We start from the raw sequence: 26,199 nt of genomic DNA on the forward strand, positions 1-26,199 counted from the left end.
TGTTACTAGATGTTATAAACAGTATACCTGTCATAAATTATAAGGAAAGATTTATTATAGGATAAAGCACAAACAGGAAGGAAATTTATCTAGACAGGAGGACAACGCAAACAGACCACTTATGTTCTGCAGCGCCACAATGTGGGAATAATAATGAATTGTTCTCTTTACCTCCTCCTCGCGCTTTACCTCGTGTCTCCACAAGGAGGGAGCAACGGTATGCTGGCTGCTTTAGGTGCTGTCGGAAATCTAATGTATAACTTGGAAGCGATAGCCAAATTAGACAAGTATATACGCGTCAGCCAACTAGTCAAATTGCCTGTTTGTTTGCAAGTAGCGAACACGGTCAATGTCCGTGCCTGCTCAGACACACGGACTGTTTTCTTGAAGTTAAGAGACAGCACATGTCGGGGACGTTTATTGTTGCAAAAAAGCGTTTCAAAATCATTAAAAAAAACTACAGATGTTTCATCTTATACAGCAGTTCAGCCCATCGCCCATTTATGGAGAGGAAATGTGTCTTTTCACTATTCACATTTCACCCAAACTATCAGTCACTTTAGGGATGACCAACAAATCCAAGAACCTGTTTGAAAACAGTGTGACCTCCCTGGTCCCGTGTGGTGTGTCCAGCCAGCTGAAGCAGGACCGCCCCATAGCCTACATATTAAATCGCTGTACTGCTCAGACTGCCCCCCGTTTTTTGGCAACAGCAGCGGCGCAGCCCCTCCTGAAGGAGGAGAAGTCTGATTAGACGCCAGTTTTATTGCGTTGTCATGTTTCACAAGGAGTCCAGATGCTCCGAGGCCGCCTGACACTGTAATTTCATGGATGCACCCAAAGCCTGAAAGAGGAAAGTTATTTCTTTTCATTCCTCTCAACTCTTTCTTCTTCTTCTTGCGCTTCTACTACAAGCAACCAAGTTTTCATGGGTGAACATCGTTGGTGCAAACTGTAGTATTGTGTTTGGTGCAAATCTTGTTCGCTTGTCAAGATGCAGTTCCGCACCTTCCTTGACGTAAATGTTGTGGACGTGCAGAAAAGAAGGAATCCTTCGAAGCACTATGTAAGTTGTGTACTCTCTCTCTGTTTTCGTTCTGTTCTTGTTCAAGTAGATCACCAGTGCAGTTATTGTGTATTGTCTCTGTGGAAATTTAACCCATGCTATGCAGCTCTGTGGACGCCAGTGTTGCTCTGAGGGTCCATTACTTTCACCAAACAGCTGTTGAACGGACCTGGTGCTTTTTTTTTTTTTTTTTTTAATTTAATTAAATTTTTTAAATAGAGACATTCATGGTACCCAGAAGATGTCTCTTTATGACTGTGGTGATCTGAGGCGTTGTATTTTTTGTCACCACATGGCTTTGATTGAAATGTAGATACAACCTATTACATTTGATTTTTTATATACTTGACAACAGTGATTGATTATCAGGTCATTTAAAAAATATCAGATGCTTTGATTTATTTGGGTATTTTAATAAACTAAAGTAATTGTGTTTTAAAAATGTTTAAAGTAATAGTCTTCTTGCAAGCTTTTGCTTAGTGCTGTACTGTCGAGTCTGAAAAACATCAGTATTTTATTTTTGCCTGTAAAATACAGTGTCACCGTGTCTGACGTCTGACAGAGCCGACAGCATGCACAGAGGCTTAAAAACACAAACAAACTGAAATCACATATACGTGACAGCCAGCTGGATGAGGATCCTAAGACTTGGGCTGCACCCTAAGCAGCACCATCGTCTAAATAGACGTAGCAAAAGTGGTAGTCAGGGATTTGCAGCTATATTTTTACACACATATATATTTAATGTTTTAATTGTGTATATGGCATGCAGACTAACTGTGGTGCCCTGTTTCCCCAGTGATTTTTTGCTTTTCATTGTTCACCTAACAATCTAAAGTGCAGAAAAAGTGATGTGTTCATGTTTGAATGTTAGATGAGAACGAGCTAACCCAGGGATTAACTTTATTTAAACTCTGTTAAGCTGGGACCATTGGTAACTGATATGTTTTTTTTCCTCAAAGGAGAGCTCATTTACAAAGCAAATGCGTATGCTGTAGATGTCAAACCTGTAATTTAAGCTTTGAGCCTTACTTCTTGTTGAGGCTAGAATGGGTTAATATGGATTTGAACTAACACAACACCAAACTTAGCATACATATCTACACAACAACTACCCAAATTCACTTAAATATATCATATTAATGGATGAACAGATCACTCTTTACAATCACGTTTTGGTTGACAAGTAGTCTCCTTTTTATTTTGTGTTTGTTATTCATTAACAAACATTTTGCCCCATTGAAACAAACAAACCCCTACTTTAAACAAAACAACTACAAACAAATAACTAAAAAGTATTTCAATTCTACACTGCATTAACGTTACAAACAGATAAAAATCACAAGTTGCCTTCAATAAATGCATTTTTTCACTCTGACATCAAATGTCATTACTGGTTAAATAATAGTGCATCCCTAGTCACAGTTAAAGCAGGAAAAGTAATTAATTAATACTTCAGATGAATACTTCAAATACTAGTGCCCCCGAGCACCAACCCACTTTCTTGAATTTCGCCTACTCGCAGTGAACATAACTGTGTTTGTGGATTACCTGCAACATATGAAAACATGACAAACACTTTCGACCCTTAGACTATATTCAAAAGCTGGACATTACCTCCCAATCTGAAGACTTACCTCAACTCAATTCACATTTATTTACAACGCACATGTTAAAAAAAACAAAAAAACAAATCAGAAATAAAATCAGTACTGAATCTTTTATGTACTGTTTGTGATTATGTCACTCATGTAACAGTGGCTGTCTGGCTGACTGTCTATATGGGCAAACGTGATATATCAGTTTAAAACTTTTACATGATTCAATGATTGCTGTGACTTAAAGTCATAAAATGCAATATCACTAACCGTAAGTTTAAGTTTGGATCGTCCTAGACGAATTTGTGACACCACATTTCAGATTAGGGTCATTTATTTGATGCCACATAAGGTACATATTATTAGGAAAGAATTGGTGTACCAAGAGGTAATCTTTAAAATAGCAAGGATCATATTGATCTATTGTTTTGGAGGGAATGTACCATCCGAATGTCTTTATACCGATATGAGGTGCTGGTGCCAGTTTTGCTTTTTCCAGGCACATTCCCATGTAAACGTCATCAATAGGAAAAAGTGGAATGGCATTGGAATAGCTATGTATCATTAAAGCTGTAAAGCTGGACAAAAGAAAGCCCCCACCACCACAATAGTTGGGGTAAACATTTTTTTCATATACTTGAGATGGAACAAAATACTTGCTCCTGTCCCATCTTACAGGAAATCCATTCTTTATCAGAAAACCGGTAAACAGATGCTGGCTTCCATTATTGTCACGGCGACCATGGAGGTAGTCCACAATATTGTCCGTATTGGCAAAAACGTCATCATCACCATTTAGCAAAAAATTAACTTGTTGACAGTTCCTTTTCATCCATTTGAGGAATAGAACCTGCTTTAAAGTGAGATTAAAAAATGTATCTTGAAAGTCCCATTGGAGGATGTCATTGTGTTCCTGGTGCTCTGTTTTGAGGAGTTTGTTCAATCGCTCTTTCTCAAAGTTATTACCCATTGTTCCAAGGATGAAAATCCTTCGAATCCGCAAACCTTTGTATGACCTCTCTTGAGCCCAGGTTTTTCGCAGCACTTCACGTCGTTCATAATGCATGGGGGAGCTTTTAATTACAACCAGAAGGAAGATGTCTTCAGGTTCTTCGATGCCTCCGCATTTGTCAGGAAGGTCCAGAATCATGGGAAAATAGCGACAGTGACGATAGTAAAGAAAGTCTTTAAGTATATCAGGGAAACCATCGAAGCCTGAGATTCTGGCAGCAGCCACGTTTTGTTCACATTTTGGGAATGAGTATTTATAGGAATTGTTATACATTTTTACAAGTTTTGGTGAGCGGAACATTTCAGTGTCGCTATAATATTGAAGAAAAAAAACAATAGAGAGAAGTGATCCTAAGAGCATAACAATTTCGATGTGGCCGGCCCTGGAAACAGTGAAAAAATAAATAAATAGTCACTAAACAGAAATTTCAATTAGGCATGTATCAATAAATAACGCCTTAAGACATTCAGGTACTACAAACATATCATATCATACATACATAGCATAGTTTCTATAGGCCGTGTCTAATGCATGACTAACTAAAAATGAAGTGTGGTCTCTCTGACTTGGCTCCCTGTTGAACCAGAAATGAATTGAAAATCCTGCTCCTCACATACAAGCTCTTGAATAATCAGGGCCCATCTTAACTTAATGACCTTATAGTACCGTATCACCCCATTAGGGCTTTTTGCTCTCAGGCTGGTTCTGTGGAACCAGTTTCTCGTTTGGATTTGGAAGACAGACACCCTCTCTGCTTTTAAGTTTAGGCTTAAAACTTTCCTTTTTGATGACGCATATAGTTAGGATTGGATCAGGTGACCCTGAATCCTCCCTTAGTTACGCTGCACTAGGTCTAGGCTGCTGGGAGATGAACATCCCATGAAGCATTAAATGTTTCTTCTTCAGTCACCTTTTTCACTCACTATGTGTGTATATACCTCTCTGCATTTAATTATGTGCTATTATTAATCTCTACTGGTAGGGAGTCATATTCATTTTGAGGTTTTCTGTTTTCTGTGTAACATTGTAAGGTCTTTACCTTACAATGTAAAGCACCTTGAGGGAACTTTTGTTGTGATTTGACGCTTTGAAGGTAGGCCTCTGAAAAGCACATCACTGATGTTACCAGTGATGACATACTATCAAACTACCAGGCAACCTTGCTTTTATACAGGAGTATAGCCAGAATTAACCAGCTACTGCCCAGCTGACTCGAGTCCACTATTACAAAGAGATGTATTGCAGAGGAGTTGCACTCACTGGCACAGACTGACTTGGATTGATTGCAGCTTGTTGATAATATTTCTGCCTTTAAATTACACAGCTGTTATTTGCAAAAATGACAAAAATTTGTCCTAGAGGGCTTGGAGTCAATCAGAGTGACTCAATCTTTGATTTCCCCAACTACCTGCAGTCCTCTTTGATAAGGAGGTTAATAAAAAATAATAGCTTAATATAACTGATATAGGAACAGTACATTTTGTTGTGTTACATTTTAGGATTGATCTCTTATTGAAACTTCTTTGGAGGAATTCAGATTTTGGAGTCATGGTTTATATCGGATTAAACATTTTTTATTTTATTTGACATTTTTCAAAAAGCTCCGGATATTCTGTAATTATATAATAAAACATTTAAAACTGTGTCTAACTAAATGTAACCATTCTTAGGTTACACCATAAATGACAGAAGTATATTAAAAAGTAAAAGTGCTTAAAAGTCCTAAAAGCTGACCAAATCAGTTAATAAAAACAACGTGCTAATTCTGCTGCTGACTTCAGTGTTTACTAAAATAATATATCATTAAAATTAGTTCGGAATAAACTGAATATATACCAATCAAGTACATTTAATTTGATCATATTCTAATAAATTTACTTTTGACATTATACTTATGTAACAAAATTGCATGCAAAATGTCCATATAATCAAATTACTTAAAGTCAGCATTTTGAACATAACCTGAACTCTTCACCTTGAACAGGTGTGACAAAGACTGAAATGGATATTGTCACTAGAAACAATCTTCCATTTCACTGAAACGTTAGAAGAAGTAGATCATCCTGTTTTCTTTACTGTTATTTCCTAAATGTCTGCGAAACAGTAAGTTTTCTAGCGAACTATTAACTATGATAAAATTCAAATTCAATGAATAATAAATCATAATGCTACAGAACCCCCCCCCCCCACACACACACACACACATAACGTTAGTATTATATCATTCTAGCTTTAATGCTAGAATTGTTTGACTTATAACTTATCTTTATTTCCTCTTATAGTTAACTTGTAAAGGAATAGAGTCTCTCAGTGATAGTGTATTTGAAAGCTAAGAATCTTTTTCAGGACTTCTTAGAATGACAGAAAAGTTCTCATTCAAACATCATCTCAGCTTATCTTGTCTAAACCAATACAAGTTGTAACAAAATTAACCTCCTAAAGCAAAGCAAAATTCAGTATTTTGGTCTAAATAACCCAAAATGTGATGTCCACATATGTGAACGCCAGGTCCTAGGAGGTTAAAGCACATTATTGTCTTTATACAAACGGCATATGACAGAAAAGTCAATGATTACCTGATCATTTTGTCTGACCGAAGTGAGGGCCAAGTCTCCTCTGATAGCTGAGTTAGCTGTGTGAAATACGAGTCACTGTGGCACACAAACTTGTTTAACTTCTCAGGTTGTGTTGCTCGTCATCGCTGAGACTTAACGCTCTAGCGACTAAGCTATGCAAAACCCCAGTCAAACAGGCTTAGAAACTGGCTGTGGTCTCTTGTCAACAAGTGGTGACTAGGGAAAAATGTGGGGTTGGTCCATCAAATTAAAATTTGAATTTCCATTTTATTACTGCAGTTCCTGGTAGTTTGGGATTTGCTAGAGGGTCCTGGCTAGCCTGGGTCCATGTGACTGGGGCTTTAAATGACTGATTGGGGGTTATATAACAAACTGTTCTATTTTATGCAGAATAAGCTCCAAGCTCCTTAGACTACGATGACCTGGATGACTTAGAACCTTCACTGACATTTTTCCGATTCATTGCTGTTATAAAGGACTATTAACCATACCCTTTACTACCCGCAGAAAAGCTGAGGTATATTCTGCTTTAGATGGGATGTCCTCTAATTTGCTGGCTCTAAAATCAAACAAAACTGAGGCTATTTTACTTGGGCCTCTTAGAAACATGGTGCTTAACCAGGTACTTGCTGTAAGAAATCTTGATGCCATTGTTACCAGAGTATGCTTGTGCAATATCTCTAAATTCGAAAAACATCCCGTCTCAGTGTGACTAAGGAAACGTAGTTAAAGCATGTATTACTTCTATGCTGTACTATTGTAATTCGTTACAGGCTGTTTTAAAAGCTTCCTAAAAAGCCTTCAGCTGATCCAGAGTGCTGAGGTGTGAGTACTGAAAGGGACTAGAACAAGAGACCATATTTCTCCCATATTAGCTTCTCTTTATTGGCTCCCCATTAAATGCAGAATCAAATGTAAAATCCTTCTCCTGACAACATTATTTAAAAGTAGACTGGGAGGGAGAGCTTTTAGGTTCCAGGCTTTTCTTATGTGGAACCAGCTCCCCAGTTTAGATTCAGGAGACAGATACTTTCTCTACTGTTAAGACCAGGCTTAAACCTTTCCTTTTTGATAACACTGGAACTGCTATTATGGGTGGATCAGTTAAAAAAATCCCTTAAAACCCTTGTTTAAAATCCCTTTTAACAGGAAGAAATCTTTGGCAGAACCGAAGCATAGTTTAAAATTACATCACTTGAATACATGAATATTCTTGATTCACTAGTAGTAGAAATAGTCTATGAGTTTCACTTTCTCAGAAAAAAGGTTACGTAAATTACAAGATCACAATCTTAAGCCCACATTACATCTTATTGTTAACATGGATGGTTTGAGACCGTCTGTGACAGCTGAGTTGTCATTCGTGTTATACTAGTCTGCTTGGAGCCTGGCCTCTCGTGATATACGTGGCAGGTATAATATGTTGACCGTCCATGTTGAACATGCTCGCATGCTTATATTCTTGATAGCATAACATGATAAGAGAGAAACTCTGAGAATAGAAGTATAATCAGGCAAGAAATGTCTCAACTGTCCAAAATATCTCTTCATATGATAAAGTCATTAAGACATGGCTTAGAGCCATACCTTTCTGAGTACACCTGATCTCATCCGATCTCAGGAGAAAAGAAAGTTTGGGCCTAGTTAGGATTTCGATGGGAGACTCCCTGAGAATACCAGGTGCTGTTGGTTTGGACTTGAGTAGTAGCGTGGGTCGCCTACCAATTGGAAAGGATCCCTGGCTCCTCCAAGTACGCATGTTCAAGTATCCCTGGGAAACATACTAAACCCGAAGTAGCTCCTGATACTTTCACTCAGTGTCTGCATGTGAAAGTCTGTGGTATGGATATGTTACGCAAAGCAGTTAGGCGTACATAAAAGTGTTGTGTGAAATTATTATTATTATTATTATGAGTTATTATGATTATTTGAATAAATTCCTTTTAACAGGAAGAAACCTTTGCCCAAAATTGGCCCCTCCCCGAGCCTGCCATGTCTCTTTTTAACAGTTGCCAAGTGCTTACTCATCTTTCCATCCATCCATTCGCTTCCGCTTATCCTTTTCAGGGTCGCGGGGGGTTCTGGAGCCTATCCCAGCTGTCATAGGGCGAGAGGCGGGGTACACCCTGGACAGGTCTTACTCATCTTTATGTTTGCATTTTAGGATGACAATGTAATTACAGTCTTATCATCAGCAAGTGCAGCATGTTTGTTTTGTCACTGAAAGGTGATCTTTACAGGACATCTTTGTTTATATATATTTTAAATACCAAGTTCACACAAATAACACCGAACCCCAAATACTACTCCGTGAATGTCCACTGTGTGAATGTCTGTTTGAATATTAGTTAAAGTACTTCACAGGTGTGTGAATGTATGTGTGTGTGATTGTGTGACTCTTGCCAAAATTGAGTAGAAAGCCACTATATAAGTACCAGTCCACTGACCATATTTGGCAAAAAATTAATATGGGTGTAATTAAAAGTGCATAATGCTTAATAATGTTAAGAACAATGTTTTTTGGAAATGGATAATTTGCAGATTTTCCTTGTATTACTGCAGGGTCTTTACCTCACATCACCGTTGGTATGATTTTGTGCTATATAAATACAATTGCATTGAATAACCAGAAATTTTAGGTATTGACAGTATGGCTGTGAAAAGCGATGAATCCTAGACCTTGATTTTTCATTCACAAACTCAAAATGTGCATTTTTTCCTGTGCTTTTATTTATAGTTAAATACTTGACATTAAAACTAACTGCATACAAGTGCTCCTTTAAATAATATTAGTATGCTTACATGCTACTGTAATTGTGTCAGGATGTGTCAGGATGTTAAACTCCTTCTGTGCCTGTTAGGATTCTTTACTATAGCCTCTAAGAGCTGCTTTTAAGCTGTGGACTTTCTGGCCTTAATGTTATCTCACTCAAACTGTTGAGCCATAACAGTTGAACCATGTCTCAGTGGGACAGCAAAAAATCAATTAGCCCATCAGGTCCAATTGGATTAATTAACCTGAGAGTTGGGATCAATTGAATCATCCATTTCCTGCTGAGGGAGGGTCCCCAAGGCAGCTAAAGACAGGGCACAGACCTTTTCTCTTGGGATTAAAGCCGGAGGTGAGGTTTGACTGGGAAGTCCCCCAGAGGGAATCTCATTATATATGAGCTAAGCAACTGGAATGCTTATCCGGTATTGAGAGAGGAAAGAAGCAGCCCTTTGTCTTTTGTCTCAACTGTCCAAGTGTGACTTCCTTCCAGGCAGTTGTAGCAGTGATGCCAAAGAGTACATAGCAACTAAGCCTTGTTTACATATACTTCCAAAGGGTGCTTATGGTAGAGGAGATGTCAAATCCTCTGTTTACTATATTAACACTCCTGGTAACTAGATACTTACACATTTACATTAACTACATGCTTATCAGCTGTGACTACCAATCGAGGTATTTAAACTCTCACAGCTTCGTGAATGTGTGTGAACAACAGAGTTACACAATTGCTCTGAGCTCAGCTAAACACATAAAGAAGAATGCAAATATCCAATGCATGTGGTCTGGTTTAAGCAGTGTTTTTTCTAGTTAACTCAACCTCCATGTTGAAAAAGAAGAAACATGAAATGTCTTTAGTTTTAGTCTTTGGTCAAATTAGTCAACCAAGCCTGAGGAGGCTTTGATGCATCTGTTTAGTAAGGCTTGGGAGGTCTGCATGACTGTGAGTCAACAGCCTTTACAAAATGTGATTGTGTTGTAATTTGGTATTACAAATTACTTTGTCAGCTCCTGACAAAGAACACCCTATTATAATGATTAAAAAGACTAAAACACTGAAACTGATTAAAACAAAGCTAAGCTGAAATGAACAAACCCACTCTGGAAACAATTGAAAACTGATGGAAAATTACAAAACTAGCTAGAGTCAAGTCTGTGTGCCATCTGATTGTGCCAAAGTGTGAATACCTCAGTAAATAGCATGGTGCATTCAGTTAGTGAGTGTCATGTGTGGTTTCTTGTGTAAGCTCCCTTTCCTAAACTACACAGGTGCTATACATTTCTCCTGAAATCATGTGTGTAAGCAATTATACATGAAACAGAAGAAAAATATTATTATTGTTATTATTATTATTATTTTTTAAAAATCAGAATAACATAACAATAAACATAAATATAAATATAAATACAACTGAAACATGACATTTAAAGTGTCACACATTATATCACTACTGCGTAGAGATCACCTTAAATTACCAAAAGTGACATCAAATATTAGCTTGGCAGCTGTGGCTACCCATCTGTTAATTGCAAGGTTAGTGGTTTAATTCCGTCCCAGCTTCTCCAGATGGCAAATTAATATTCTGATAATATTCTGCAACCCCTCCGCTTCTGAAGTGAACCGTGCTTTTGCCTAATATGAGAGAGTTTGGGCTGTCTGTGTCTAATTAGCGAGCTGCTGGAAAACTCTTTTGTAATAAGCAGAAGACTTCATTTCAAACTAGTAACTGATGTCCTTGCAGCTTGCCACCATATGTGTAAATGATGCTTTTATAAACACTCTGCGCCATGGGTTTGGATGAAAATGTATTAGGTGTAGCCATCTGTTTCCGAACCTCAGGGTGAGCGCAGTTGTTTTGGGGCTTTTTATTGTTGAGGTAAATAAAACATTTATTTTGGGAGTATTTTGTAAGTGACCGATTTGTGCCAAGGAAAGGATACTCCTGTTTGCGCTTTAGTATGAGTCAGCACTTCCTTTCCTTGTTATCTTTTGTGGTGGTAGAACTGGCAGAACTTGACACAACGGAAGCAACTTTTCCCCTTCAAACAGTGGACTCATGTGACACTGGTAATGTAAAACTCAAAAATGAAAACTAATGAGAGTCTCATATTCATGTACAGCAAAGAAAATAACAGGCTTACAGCGTTTATTAAACCGCCGCATTCAATATTTGTACTTGTGAAATATTTGAATCAGCTGCATTCAATCGGCTGCACTTAAATACACAAGAGTAATTCAATATGCATGTTTTTAATGAGACACAATGCTTCAAATCTATTGGCCCTCTCATTGACCCCCTGATGGCTTTCCAATGTGTGACTGACAAAGAGAAACATAATGAATTTATTTGACCTTTGATGATCCTTTGAAGTAAAGTCAGAAAGGGGTAAAGCGGTGCCATGATGTCTCTGACAAAGTGATATTGTTCCTAATGGGCTTCTTTTGTTTGTTCTTTTCTCTGCAGGTGTACCTTATCAATGTTACTTACTCAGACTCCACTTCCCATGTCATCTACAGAAGGTACAGCAAATTCTTTGACCTACAGGTACGTTACACTGCAACGACTACAAAATAATTTTACAGATTTAATTCATAGTTGCACAGGCAGTTGCCCAAAAGCTCAATGTTTTGTATTAAGAATGGTTCTAATATGTCTTATGTGTTGTTGTATTGCAACATTAAACTCCGCAAGGCCAGTTTGACCTTTCAGTCAACGTCTTTCTGTTCAGCTCCTGTTTAGTGAAAGGTCTTATTTAAGGCGACTGCATGGAAATAGGAAAATAGGGGAAATCCAGTCACCAGATGCAGGAAAAAACATGACCTCAGAATGCAGAATGCAGTATGGGGGCAAACTTCTGAGGCTCTTCTACAGGATCCTGTAGCAGTAAAATACAAACCCAATTCCAAAAATGTTGGGAGGCTGTGTAAAATGTAAATAAAATTAAAAAAAATCCAGTGATTTACAAATCTTATAAACTGGTATTTTTCTTAAAGTCTGTAAATGTTTGGGGACTGAGAACCGGTGTGTCTTTCCAATTATGCAAGGTCCCATTTTCTTAGGCATTAATGCACCCCCAAAACATTCTTTTAATGAAATCGTAAAATGTCTTAGTTTAAAATGTTTATATGTTTTCTATGCCCTGTTGTAAATAAAATAAGGGTTTATGAGTTTTGTGAAATCATTGCACTCTGTTTTCATTTAGATTCTACACAGCATCAACGTTTTGTTTTGGAAATGGGTGTTGTATCTGCCTTTTTGTATACTATAGTTTGTTTGGTAGAAAGAAAGTTAGAGTTAAACCCTAAATGAGTGCATTAAGTCCTTTTCTTGTAAAAGGCTGTCTGTGGACCTTCTCCAATGGCCCTCTCAAAGTGCAGTAAAGCACTTTGGCTCTGGTGGGCTGGCTGTAGGAAACCCTTTGTTCTCTTGTCTCTTGCTAATAGCCAGGAAAAGTCTGCCCTGGTCTGTTTGACTGAAACAGACCTCCTCTCCTGTCTTTGTAAACATTAGTCTTGTGCATGGATCTCTGCTGCCAGGGTATGTTTGTCTGGTTGTGGTAATCATGAAGAACAACACTCTGCAGCTGTCAATACAGAATGGTTAGGTTTAGGGCATTTGTCTGTATATATGTTGCATATAGTATGGATTGCTTAATACATTTTTAGAATTGAAGTCAGTAAGAATACTAAAGGACTATGCAGCTTAAGTAATGCAGTAAGGCCAGTCCCAAAATGCATTCGATTCAAAAGGGAGGCTCTTGTAGGTTGGGGGTTGTGGTAAAGAGCAATTTTGTCACCCTGACTTTAAAGATATAAGATAATAAGATAAGACAGCTATTGGATGCCTCAGAAGCAATAATTTGCAACAATAAAGGTTTCGTTGTCGTCTGAATTTTCAAATACTCAATTCTCAAATGAGTTTGAGCTTGTTTGTGTGTCTGCCAACTGACACCTACAGTCTTTTCCAAACTCTTCACAGTTGCTCTCTTTTCGTAGCACAATTGCGTGTTTTGTGTTCGCAAGAAGCTGAAAAGAGGGGGGCCAAATGTGACCATGATCTCATCAGATAACCATGAATTCAAGTTGAAAAGCTAAATAAGGTCACAGAACAAGAAACGCCTTTTTAATCAATTTTTCATACCGTGTCTAAAATCGTTTTAGTAATTTAAAGCTGGCTATATACAAATCATTGTCATCAACAAGCTGTTTGGCTGATTGTCTTTTAAAGATGAAGTATTCTCTTTTACTGCCAATTTGACATCCAAAAATGCACTCACTGCTGAAGTTTCAAACCTCTCCAGCACACTTAAGATAGTTCATAACTGCTCCTTTGGGAAGCAGTTATCATAAATTACCAGGATCCCGTCTCCTTTTTTATCTGATTCCTCCCCCCTTTGTCTTTTCTGCTGACGTAAAGTGAAGTGCACTCTTTGTAATGCATGTGCAGAGTTAAGCACATTGATTTCTTGGTTTAGAGACATTTGTTTCTATGCTAGAAGATTGCTGAGCCTGAATTTCATCAAGCACTGTTTCTGTTGTCAAAGGGAAATGTTATTGACCTGCACATGTTTGACGTGAGCAGATTTGGTCAGTGTGTCAAGCGAGTGTGGTCTCCCCCTCCACACACACCCTTAAACCACAGCGTATAGGTCGCATGGGTCACAGCATTCCACAGGGGGGATTGTGGCGTGTGCAAGCTGGCCTGGTTTCCTTTTGGACAGAAACCTCTCCAAAATCCCTTAGTTGTCATTATTTTGGGATTGAGTGACTAGGCCAGCAGTGAGCTCTACCCTGTCTGCATTATAATTTCTCTGTCCTACATTCCTGACATGAATCAGGACTTTAAAAGCTTTGAAGGGTTATTTTTCTCCAACATTGGTATCACACGTTCAGAATGGCTTTTATAAGGTTATTTAAAATGATGCAGCAACAATTTAGCATTGTAATAGTGTAGCATAATGACAAGAGTTAGATTTTTTTTACCTTGGTTTTAACCCCCCCCCCCCCCCTCTCTCTCTCTTTAACCTACATAACCAAGATTTCTCCTTGAAATGAGACTTGGAAGTGTAGCAGTTGTTAATGTAGTCCTATCCTGTTTGTTGTAATACTAAAAACAGGAAGTGACAAGAACTGAGAAACACCTGGTAGGAAACGACAAGGAGACACCTAAGACACAAATAAACTAAATGTGATCAAACTACATTACCCAGATTAACTACGTTAATGAGAACCAAAACTAAGATGTGGAATTGGCAAAGGCACCATAATATGGTATAAAGCATTATTAAGGATGCACCATTTGGTATTTTAGAGCTATATTAGCAAGCCTGATTAATGACATGCATTTATAAACTGGATTTATAAGTCACACAGATATAGACCTTCTAATTAATAGCAAATTGCAAATAAGATACTTTATTTTACCTCGGTGAATAGCTCTTTGATGGGCTGTTGTTATGATTGACTACACAGCAAGCTTTGATATTTGTTAGATAATTTCTTTAAAAATGCTCCAAAAGACACCAACACCATAAAACAGTCCGATGGTTCTATTCAGTGACTGTAGCTGTCTGAAGGCTTCACTTCTGGTGAACTAAAACCTTCAGACAGCTACAGGCTACTGTTACTATTGCTGGCACTCAAAGCAACCACACCTTTAGTAGTTTTGTATTTAATGATAGGCCATAATACAATAAAAACAACTTTGTTCAAATGGTTGTCATGAATGGCGGATTACTAAAGGAATCAGGAAGAAACCAAAACTTTTTCGGCAATGTACATTACCGAGTCCTTGGAAACCGACTGCCTTTTGGCATGAGCCTATTTTTTATTGTTTGAGAATGTTTAGTTTCTTTTAGGAAATTAGTAAGGGTATTACAATAAAAACACATAACTTTTTTTAAGCAGTTAACTGATAGTGTGTCATAGTATTGTAGAAATCCGGAGTCTGAATAAGCATGTCTTTCAAAACCTCATCAGGCAAATTTTATTTACTTTAGTTATTTTCCAAAGTTCACAAAAAATTGTTTCAGTTAAGTTTAAAAAAAAAAGTCTCGTTTTTATTTTGAGTTAACTGAAATGTTTTTTCACATGTATTTTTTTAGTTTTGTAGTATAGTTTTGGTTAAACTATAAAAATCTTGTTCCACACCACCCAATTTTTCATCTGCAAGCTTGTAGTCATTTCATGTTGCTTCTTCTGGAGCAGGACTTGATGTTGCAGCAAGTTCACCCCATGATCAGCCGGTGCAATTCTCAGAGAAACTGCAAACCCAAGAGCTACATCTGAGACTCTATAGGCATCAGGTGCATTTTAAATGTTAAAGTTTACAACAGTGCAGTTAAAACAGGAACGCATATGAACAAGTTTGGCTTGTTCCAAAGAACTGTCAGGAGAAAGACTCTTTTGCTTTAGAGAATGTGGGCGCTTTGGTTTTGTCTTGGAAATGTGCATCTGAACAAACAGTAAGTCTTGTTGAACACTGTCCTGGGGACAGATGAGATCGTGATAACAAAACAAAGCATATCAGCACCTTAAACGACTGTCAAGCATGGTGGGGGAAGGGTGATTATTTGGGCTTGTTTTGAAGCCACAATGTGAGACGATCTGTCCAATAGCCAAAGCTTTATTGAAACTGGGTCCCACAATAGCACAATGATGCCAAGCAGCAAGAGAATGGTTGGAAAAGGAAAGAATCAAGGTGTTGCAGTGGTTCAGAAAAAGTCCAGACCTCAACCTTAAAATGTTGTGGCAGGACCTTAAGAGAACTATGCATGAACTGAAGCAACGTTGTAAAGAAGTGCGGGCCATTCCTCCAGAATCTTGTGAGAGACTGTCACATAGAAAATGATTTCTTTAAGTCATTGCTGCTTAATCATGGGGTGTTTCATAGGAATTTCTAGATTTCTTTGAAATATTTAATATGACTGTAGTAAATTGTTATTATTACTCTATCCAAAAGGGTGTTGCACCACGATCTCGCTGCAGTAGACAACTGCAAAGAAGATGTCAAAACACACCCCAGCAATGAAATCTGATTGTTTTCCCACTCAGACATTCCTATCTCAGAACAGTTTCTTTGTCTTCTGTTACAGCTCAGTGTCTGTGTCGGTTTCTTCTTCCTTTCTCCTGTGAGCTCAGTTATTTTTAAATGGCTCAAGAGATTATCATTACAGTTTACAGAAGCTATTTCTGTTTTTTTCCAGTCACCATAATTCACATCATTGTGACAAAATAAAGATATGTTTGATGATTGACTTTTTATTGCAGTTCCTTCCTCTGGTATTTATTCACAACACTGATTACCAAACAGTGTGGAAAGAGACAGGACATGTCATTACATCATAGCACCTGTTGCCTGATAGACATTCCCCAGTGTTAACGCTACAACTTAAATACACTGCAGTTTCCTGGGCAGAGCGTGGGATAGAAATATAGATTAATTACACCATCTCTGCTCCCCAAAGCCTCTGAATTAAAGGTAAACAAAATATGAGGAGTGTTTTCAATCAGATTTTTGTTCCAAACTGTCCCATGGAGCTGTGAGTGTAGCCACGTAGATCTCCAGTAGTGATGTCATCCTCACTCCCAAATGAAAAGCTGAGGCAGTTTCTTACAAGTGTTGAGTGAACACTCCTGTATTAGAGGGAGTACACAGCTACATCCAGCTGTAAGCCTGATAACATGATGAGCGTGTAGCTTTGTGTATCAAATAAACAATATGGTTGTTATAACTACTGGGATTTGGAGGAATTACAGCCTAGCCTGTAAAGTTATGTTATTGCCATAGCATCCTAAACTACACAATCTGGTTTACATACATATTTAATGTCGTGCCTTCTCGGCATTAGACTGTAATCACCGTAAGATTAGGAATTTTACCATGGCTATGTGCAGGTGTGGTTAACCAGGACGATTCTTTATACTCTGCACTTTGCTTTGCCCTTAAAACACAATAATGATGACTGTCCATTTCAAAGGAAAACATTTCTTGTTAGCAGTCTGTAGTTTGGGGGAGAGGGGGGAACATGCTATGCCCTGGGAGAAATTTTTAGATTCAGCAAAGCCAGCAGATTAAAGTGGAAACGAAAAAACCACAACATCAAACCAAACCACCTCTTGCTGCACAAGTCCTACAAACAACTCCCACAGACCCAGACAGACTGGATCCAACTTTAACCTCCAAGCCTGATTCTGTTTGTCCACCTGGTTTCTTTTTGGCTCAGTTTAAACTGAGACCTTTCCTTCTCCTCCCAGTTGAGTGTGATTCAGCTTGATACTCACAGAATTTGCTGGTAAAGCACATCTGGAACAAGGCAAGGGAGGAAAAATTAAGGCGTGGTTACATCTACATCTTAAACCTGTTACTGTAAGATGCTCTCATGTGAATACAAAGACGATACTACAGTTTGGGTCCATCATTTGTTTGACAAAGATATATTTTCCTTTTGAAAGTACCACATCACAATGGATTTTTTAAATCAGGCAGTCAGCATGTGATGAAAGTTCAGACAGTCAGCTTTTATTCAAGGGTTTTTAAATACATTTTGCATTAACTGTTTAGAACTGTTAAGGTTAGTACACCCATTTTATACCCAGAGGCTCAAACGCAATTGGACAGTTGACTGACCAGTAGTTTCCTGGCCAAGTGAGGCCTGTTCCATTGTTATTTGGAGGCAAAGGAATTTATGGGCTTTGTATTTATGGCTTTCCACTGTAATTTAAAATATGAGGTCCGTGCAAGTGAAGGAGCCCATCGTTTGGCTGAAAAACAAAAATAAACCTTTCAGAAAGATGGCAAAAACTTTGAGTGGCCAAGTCAACAGTCTGGTGCATTATTTAAAGAATGAATAAAGCTGCCAACTCAGCAGCACCAAAAGGCCTGAAAGACCATAGAGGACAGCTAAAGTGCATGTTGACAGAATTATTTCCATGGTTTAGAAAAACAACTTTAGAACATGTAACCAAGTCAAGAAAGCAAGATGGTAGGTGTGTCATTGTCTGAAAAGTCTGCAATCGAGAGACGCCTTCATGAATGTTTACAATAAGGTGTAAACAACTGGTTACGCTCAAGAACAAGAGAGCCAGATTAGACGTTGCCAGAAAATAAACATAAAAGAGCCTGCACTGCTTTAGACCCATGAAACCAAGGTTAACTTGTACCAAAGTAAATGATGGCAAGACAAAAGTATGGAGAAGGAAAGAAACAGCTCATGATGTGAAGCATACGATATCATCTGTCAAAAATGGTGGAGAAATAAGACATTGCCATATATGGTTCCCACTGCGTTCACTGATGATGTGACTGCCAATAGAAGCAGCAGGGTGAATTCTGAAGTGTACAGGGATATACTCTCTGCTCAGTTTCAGCCATATGGTGCAAAAGCAAAAGCAGCCCAAAAGTGGCCAGATTCAGCCAGTAATACGATCTCAACCCAGATGAACATGTTTTTCAGTAAATGCAAAACCAAAGGGAAATATCCACAAACAGGAACTCCAGGTGGCTGGAGAAAAAGCCTGGCAGAGTATAAAGAAGAACCCACATTCACTGGGGTAGACTGGGGTAGACTTCAGGCAGGAGATTTTCATCCAGGTTTTAAAGACAATCCTTCTTTTGTGCCTCTGGAGATTTGGGACTGGGTTTAAAAAGCGTTGCAGTTTTTTAAATATTTAACGTAAACTTCTTATTGAAACCCTTTGAATTAAAGCCAAATGCCTACACTTCAATCACATACTTACTGGTTAATTTAAAATTCACTGTGGTAGTGTAAACAGGCAAAATAACAAAAACCATGTCCTTCTGCAGCAAAATACATACCTACTCTTGTTTGTAGTATGTAACACACATGCAATGCATGTTTTTTTTTTTTTAGCACTCATCAAAACTTCACCAAATACAAAATATGCGTATCCAAGGAGAAACATGTTGAAACTGATAGGGACAGCTACCCTCAGAAGGAAATCTTCATTGTAAAACAGTTGTTTTTCATTGTTTAGCTCTGTTTCGCTCCCTGCTTAATCTCTCGAGAGATTGATGCTGTAAATAGACATATGTATCAAGTGTCAACATCAAAGTGCCTGTTATGCACCCTGATGGCTTTTTAAGCTGCTTAAGTGGCTTCCTTGTGAGGGTTTTTTTTTTCAAATAAGAGGGTGATGTAACCTTGACTGCTGCCCCAGCTATCAAAGTGAAATGGTTTGCACTTTAAATGGTTTTTCAGATGATATATAATTATACTCTGTGTTGAACTCATGTACTGTTACAAAATGGTCAGTTGTTGCTGGAGAATTTTCAGACCCCCTTTTCCTGTATCTCATCACAGATTACTCCACTTTAAACTCGCGATAGATAATTGACAGTTTGTTTGATTTTTTTTTTTTTTTTGCCATCAAGCATTTACATGATTATAATTGCTTGCCTTTCATGTCTTTATTGTATTAGAAAGGGGGATTTTTAAAAAAGTTTTGCTCCACAATTAATGTTCGTGTTACATTTTCATTTTTATTTCTTAATTTTTTTTCTTTTTTGCAGATGCGAATCCTTGACAAATTTCCAATTGATGGAGGACAAAAAGACCCCAAAAAGAGAATAATTCCTTTTTTGCCAGGTGATTAAACTCAGTGTGCACACACTCGGCACTGTCAGTGTTGTCTTATTAGACATTTTGTTGTTCCTCCTACACACTTCATAGCATCGCCTACCACATTGCTTTGTTTTATTGGCTTCCATTCTCCATCCGGGCCAAATCATTTTGTGGTCGGCCATCTCAGTAGGAGGCTAGCAGAAAGGGATTTGTCTAATCTGATAAACTCATTGTGGGCCAGAGCGGAGGAGAGCAGTGAAGAGATCCTTTGTTAGACAAGCTGTGCTGCTCAAGTCTGCCCAGTGCCGTTCTGATCTCTCTGTAAGCCCACCATGGTGTGAACTGTATTCCTTTAAACCCCCAAATGGTTTGCATTATTTTTCTATTTAGTAGGCTTCATGCTCTTAGCAATCTCAGTCTCATAAGAGTTAGAAATTAGGAAATGGGAAAAAGCGGAAAAGTGGATTCAATTGCCTCACATTAGTCCCACTAGTTGAGAGCAATCAGCTCCAGAGAAGTTCTCCATATGTTGGTTGGAATTTTATATCTCAGTGTCAGTACCAGCTGAGCTGGAAAGGGATCGTGCTGGGATTTTATAAATGTCTAAGCCTAAATCATAGCATGATTGTTAAGCATTTAATCATAATATTTTTGTGTTTTTTGTTATATACACCTGACAGTGCTCTGCTTTTCCTCAGGTAAAGTCTTATTTCGCCGCAGTCACATAAGAGATGTAGCCGTCAGAAGGCTGAAGCACCTGGATAATTACTGCAAAGTAAGACAAAAGCTGCATGCCTCACTGTTTCCAGAGCTGGATTTTTCTCAACTTGTGCGCAGCACAATGCATCTCTTATTGAAGAGACTACTCATTTTTAATTTATATGTTGTTTGGAAGAGTGCTTTATCTCTGTCAGTGCTCTACCCTCTGAACATTTACCACAGTTTTTTTCAAGGCCTCAACATTTATCTCCCCTCCACCAGCCTCAACAGGAAAGCAACTGCTCTCTGTGCTTGTCATTTCCTGTCACCAATGTAAATAGGCAGCATATGAAGGAAACGAGGGAAATGGGGGCACGCAGGGGTAAAAACAAAAGAGAGACTAAGAATGAATCAGCAGACTTTAATTGTAGCAATGAGTGCAGATAGCTACCTGATCCTCTTATGCTTATTAGCCCACAGATGGGAATGTGGGGCAGGTGTGTTGCCAAGTGTGGCAGCAGTTTCTCATTTATTGGACCTGAAATGAATGAATAAAGGCACAAAGATTTCTTGAAAATACAGATTACATGAGGGTGTCTTTTTAATTTCAATCAAACTGAGGTCTGTGTTTTTCTCTTTGTTTTAACCCTCTCTCTGTGCTCAGAGCCTTCTTCCTTCCCCTGCACACCCTCCACATCTCTGCCTGGTTTTCTCATCTGACTGGGTAGTGACTAAGTGTTATAAACCAGTTACTCAGTCCAAACTGACACACATTAGTGTGACCTTTTATTGTTTTTATTGGAATCAGTAGCTTTCTCCCACCCTTCTCTCTCCTAGGCTCTGATGAAACTTCCCACCCACATTTCCCAAAGTGAGGAGGTCCTTCAGTTCTTTGAGACTAAGTCAGAAGACCTCAACCCTCCCACAGAGTGAGTAACTATAACTATGTGCTAGAAATCACAAGCTGTTATTGAGCATTGGCATTGTATGCATGAACTGTTAGACGCCAAACATTGCCCTCTGGTGGGATGTGAACATTGGATATGGAAGCAAACTGAATGTGTGTGGCTCAGCAGCTGCCTTTAATTCGTGCTGACCCATCCTGATCCAGAGGCTTTGCTTTGTCAGGGATGATTGATTGATCTGGCTCCGAGAAGCCCTGCTTTTTATTAATAATGATTTCTTGGAGGTGACACCTGATGCCAGAACAAATGGGGAAGGATCAGCAGTGTAACGACAGCGCGTCGGAGTTCAAGTCTCAGGGCAGATAAGGCTCTCGGGCGAGCCATTTATCATACTCAGTTCAAAGTCAGAGTGGGAGTAAATCCGGCCTGGCTGCAATATCACTCATTGTCTACATTTTGTTCTTTCCGTTAGATTTATGTTCAGTCATATGTCTGGGATATTATATTTTTATCAGCAATGTGGGCCCATCACCTCTAACCTCTAATACCCCTGCATGTTAATCTCACTTCAAAGTGAGAGGCTCCCTTAATCTCAGAGACAGTCCAGCGTAGCTTAAATTGATATCTTAAAGTATAATACCTGCTGCCCAAGTTGTTTTTTTACTCCTGGGGTGGTCTGGGCAATTCACAGAAAATATGTTCTTTTTATGCTCTAAAATTATGATATTTAACACCCAGCTGTGAAACAAATAGTTTTTCTAAATATTTAATATGTTAAAAATGTAAAAGAACCATTCTGCTGTCCTGTTCGGCTAATTTATTTAATTACAAATAATGGTTATGGAAGTGTTTATTTGTGAAACGAAAAACCTTGCCTGTAGATTTAATAGAGCTTCACTCACACTCACTGAAACACAATGAAATAGATGAAAGAGGTCATGAAAGCAATTAAAAATGCGTCCAATCAACCTAGAAAATTGGTCCTGTCATGACATTTCCTTCCACACGGTTCAAACATGCCCTGCAAACAGCTTCGATAGAGATGCACTGTTGCTCATGTCCAAGCCTGTTGATGCTACTGCCATCTAACGTTCAACAGTGGTCACTGCACAGGAAAAAAAAAACAGGTACTGTTTTGTTTGTCACAAGAGGGAGCCACATGATTGGCTAAAAATTACAAGACGTTTCTATAGAATTTGGGTGAATGAAAGATGGTGCCTCATCCATCATAAATGCATGCCTCAGTCTGCGTTCAGCTTTTGATTGGGTTATTAGATTTATATTGATAATTAAATGTGTAGTATATTGGTGAAGTAAGCCTTGCAATCTTTTGAGTAAAGACACTAAAAGACACTACATATCTCTATCTATCGCTCTATCGATCTATCTATAAAGCTGTGTTTGGCTATATGGAAAGTTAGAAAAAAGGCAGATTTAATGAGAAAAAAACTCACCTGTGTTTATGCCTTGGGTTTTTTAACAATGCCATCGAAAAGGATTAACTAATATGTTGATACTTCTTAGACATCTGAATATTTCTTATTGTTAGGAAATCACTAAAAATGATTTTTCAGTGAGTGGTTGAAATGCAATTAAACAAAAGGGATTCTTACAGTGCTTTCGCCCAATTCGTTCAAATTATGATATCCTCTTTTAAAATATTTCCAGACGGTTAATGGCCGAGAGCCACTGTATATTTCACAAGAAAGGGGAACTTTCAGAGAAGCTTTGAGACAAATTTGGAGAGACAGATGTTATAAATTTGTATAATAAAAACATGTTGTTTTTTTTTTTAGTAGTCTTACAAATCATCTTACATCCTGGAGTCCAAATTAGGTTGTGATAAGAAACATGCGGAAGACCTTTTGAAGTTAGAGTTCCTTTTTGAGAATGAAAGCCAGTGGCTAAATATAAAATTCAAATTCAAAGTTTTAGTCCTCGGTCTTTGAACACTTCAGTGTTTTACAGTGATGCAGAGTTGAAAGTGGATGTTTCTGCTGTTTGAAACACAGCAATTTAACTCATTTTGACATCAGTTAGCTTTAAGGTGTTTTGCTGGAGATAATACATTCTCCGCCAGCCTCTGTATTATTGTTGTTTAGTGAAAACTATCCATGGGCTGTATCTGCAGTGTGACTGCAGTAAGTTCCAGTTTATTAACCTCCGAGGGGAAATGTTTTCAGGACTCCCACCTCTGAGGCCAGCATCTACGGGAGTGTTGTGAAGTATAATTAAATCTAGTTAACAGGCACATATGTCCATAATGTCAATTTAAAATAACATTTTACCTTTCATACAGACAAATTAAGTTTACACCACACCATCTCATTTTTCTTTTCTTTTTTCTTTTTGTTAACCAAAGAGCTTGGAAACTATCCTGAGTCAATCAAGAGGGAAAAAAACAAAAAGGAGACGAGATACACCACCTGTTCTGTTGTATTTGTTCTTTCATTTGTATAAAAGAATCACATACATTTAAAATATTAACAAAACAAATGTTAATAAAAAATAAAGAGAGAGTGATATTTGATTTTAAATTTCTCTTTTTGAACCAAGTGGTCCTATTCTAATATAAGAAGTCACCAAGAGGACACAATCACAGTGTTAATGTATGGGATGCAATACAATAGCAGCCTGCAGTAGTGATGTTACACACACACACTATATTTTAGCTTATATTATGCATAAGCTCTAAACAAATTCGGATTAAGATGTTATGATTCAGATCAGTCAGATAATCCAAGTATTACTCGTACGAGAATTTTGGAACATTTGCAAATTTCGATCATATCCAAGAGAAATTAGTATCAGAAGTTACAAAATCATTAAAATCAACATGACACTAATGATCCACAATGATTCAGAGCAAAAGCTCTGTTGGCAAAGGAAAAGAAAATCTAACAGCGATGCAAGAAACAAAATTGCCTCCATAAGGTGTGACTTTGAAGGTCAGTCCTCCATCTTAACTTTAACTTCATTTAGTCACTTCTATGCATATGACAGATGAAGGAGGTTAATCATTTTCAACAGTGAAATAGTTGAATTTTGTTTAAATTCTTATCACTTTTGCAGCATCAGCTCAAAACATATAATGTTTTTGTAGAAAATCGGTGGCCCTTTTCTTCCTGATATATGTATGTGGATGTAAACACAAGCAATTTGGGAAGAAAATGTCCTGACTAACCTCCTTTACCTTAATTATAGTTGTTACATGCCAAACCCTAACCTTAATCTCAGCCAAAACACACGTGACAGCTTGCTTTTTGTACTTAACTGGAGGGTGAGCCCTCACATTGGGATTGCATATACAGAACATGATTAATACAACAAAAGGCAAAGGATTTTAAAAAGATATGAAACGCAGTTGTTCTTTACAGCTTAAGTCTTAATTCGACATCATTGTTTCACCCCAAGGAGAGTTATTAGTGGTTGATACACAGTCAAACTAACATTCTTTTAACCTGACATCAGTGTGTGATCATAGCCAAGCTTTGCTGGAGATTGGGGCCAGTACGCATGAGGTTGACTGCAGCAGTGTGTGTGCCTTTGTGAGGATTTGAGTCAACCTCACCACCTTTTTTTTTTTTTTTTTGTTACAGGATATGCACAGAAACGGTGTAGTAAGAGATTATGTGCAAATCACAACCCTATCGTAATGGATTGCTGCTCAATGATGTCGACCCATTGACTCTGGAGCTCGAGGTTACTCCTGCAGAGGTTAATCTGAGGTCGTGCAGAAGTGTCTGTGTGCTGAAGAAAGGCAGATACCTCAGTCCTCTGGCTTGGATGAAAAATGCGAGAAAAAAGCACTAATATCTTACACATTCCTTTTTTGTAATAGGCCCACCAACAAAGAGTTTGCAGTTATGTGCAAACAGATGGTCACTCCCAACTCAAGCTTCAGATGGATTCTCACGGGTTTGAATTTTTAATGATGTGTTCAGTGCTAGTGCGTGTGTCCTGCACTGTATGTGCGTCCTGGTCTGAATGATGAAACTAAAGCTTTATGGCTTGAAAAAACTATTTTTCAGCTTCTTGTGTATTTAGAGGTTGAAATTTACCTCTAAATACACAAGCACAGTCTTAAACATTTAATAGTGTTTGGACATATTTTCACTCCCCTTGCCTTCCTCTCACCTATTAGATTTTACTGGTGATAAGAGGAAAGTACACAAAGCCAGGACTGTGTGTTCAGTCTCCTCTTGGGAGAGATATTACTCCACCTCTGTGCTACAGGTCACAAGCAAGCAGGGCATGTCAAGAGTCTCCTTTATCTCCACTTTTCTTCCCCGCCTTACTTCAGTTTCATCTCTGCCCAAGCAGATTTTGGCAAAATAAAAACAAATGAAGACATCTTTAAAATAATTAAGAAATATTTAACATCTATAACAATTTTACACATAGGAAAATCTGAAACCAATGGAATAACACACACTTTCCACATCTCCCTAGTACTGGGTTGGAGCCCTTTTTGCCTTCAGAATTGCCTCAGTTCTTTGTGGCACAGGATCAACAAGGCGATGGAAATATTCCTTAGATTTGGGCCATCCTTGAAATGATAGCATCACACAGTTGCTGCAGATTTGTTGGCTACACATCCAAGTTGTGAGCCTCCTATTCCACCACATCCCAAAGGTGTTCTGCTGGATTGAGATCTGGAGTTTGAGTGCAGTGAACTCATTGTCAGGTTCAAGAGTCAGTTTGGGATAATTTGAGCTTTGTGTTATTCTGCTTGAAGCAGCCATCAGAAGATCGGTAGATTGTATAGATGAACGTGGTCAGCATGCTGAGATAGAGCATTTAAAGGATTCTCAACTGCAACTAAGGCACCCAAAGTGTGCAAAGAAAACGGACCTACATCACTATGAGCAGTGTGAATCGCTGATACATGCTTTTTACATGCTATTTACATTAAATTCTGACCCTACTATCTGAATGTTGCAGCAGAAATTGAGACTTATCAGACCAGGCGACATGTTTCTCATTTCT

General features: G+C 38.2%; 2 protein-coding genes across 3 annotated transcripts in view; one reads left to right on the forward strand and one right to left on the reverse strand.

Annotated features, from left to right (window-relative positions):
• Window positions 1-687: 687 nt before the first annotated feature.
• sh3pxd2ab (SH3 and PX domains 2Ab) overlaps window positions 688-26,199 on the forward strand; it is a 59,319-nt gene continuing 33,807 nt past the window's right edge. For both annotated transcript variants that reach the window (XM_040001425.1, XM_040001426.1), the window contains exons 1-5: window positions 688-1,066; window positions 11,488-11,568; window positions 19,555-19,630; window positions 20,305-20,381; window positions 21,143-21,234. In XM_040001425.1, the coding sequence (XP_039857359.1) occupies window positions 995-1,066; window positions 11,488-11,568; window positions 19,555-19,630; window positions 20,305-20,381; window positions 21,143-21,234 (398 nt within the window). In that variant the 5' untranslated portion in view covers window positions 688-994. The remainder of the gene's footprint in view (window positions 1,067-11,487; window positions 11,569-19,554; window positions 19,631-20,304; window positions 20,382-21,142; window positions 21,235-26,199) is intronic.
• Window positions 2,566-6,343, reverse strand: LOC120714868 (N-acetyllactosaminide beta-1,3-N-acetylglucosaminyltransferase 3-like). The gene is made up of 2 exons (XM_040001430.1): window positions 6,253-6,343; window positions 2,566-4,058 (listed from the first exon to the last, which is right to left on the reverse strand). Exons 1-2 carry the CDS (start codon window positions 6,258-6,260, stop codon window positions 2,942-2,944), a joined length of 1,125 nt encoding a protein of 374 aa, XP_039857364.1. The 5' UTR covers window positions 6,261-6,343; the 3' UTR covers window positions 2,566-2,941.

Source organism: Simochromis diagramma, unplaced genomic scaffold (assembly GCF_900408965.1).
Source record: "Simochromis diagramma unplaced genomic scaffold, fSimDia1.1 OVJJ01000421.1, whole genome shotgun sequence".
NCBI lineage: Eukaryota > Metazoa > Chordata > Actinopteri > Cichliformes > Cichlidae > Simochromis > Simochromis diagramma.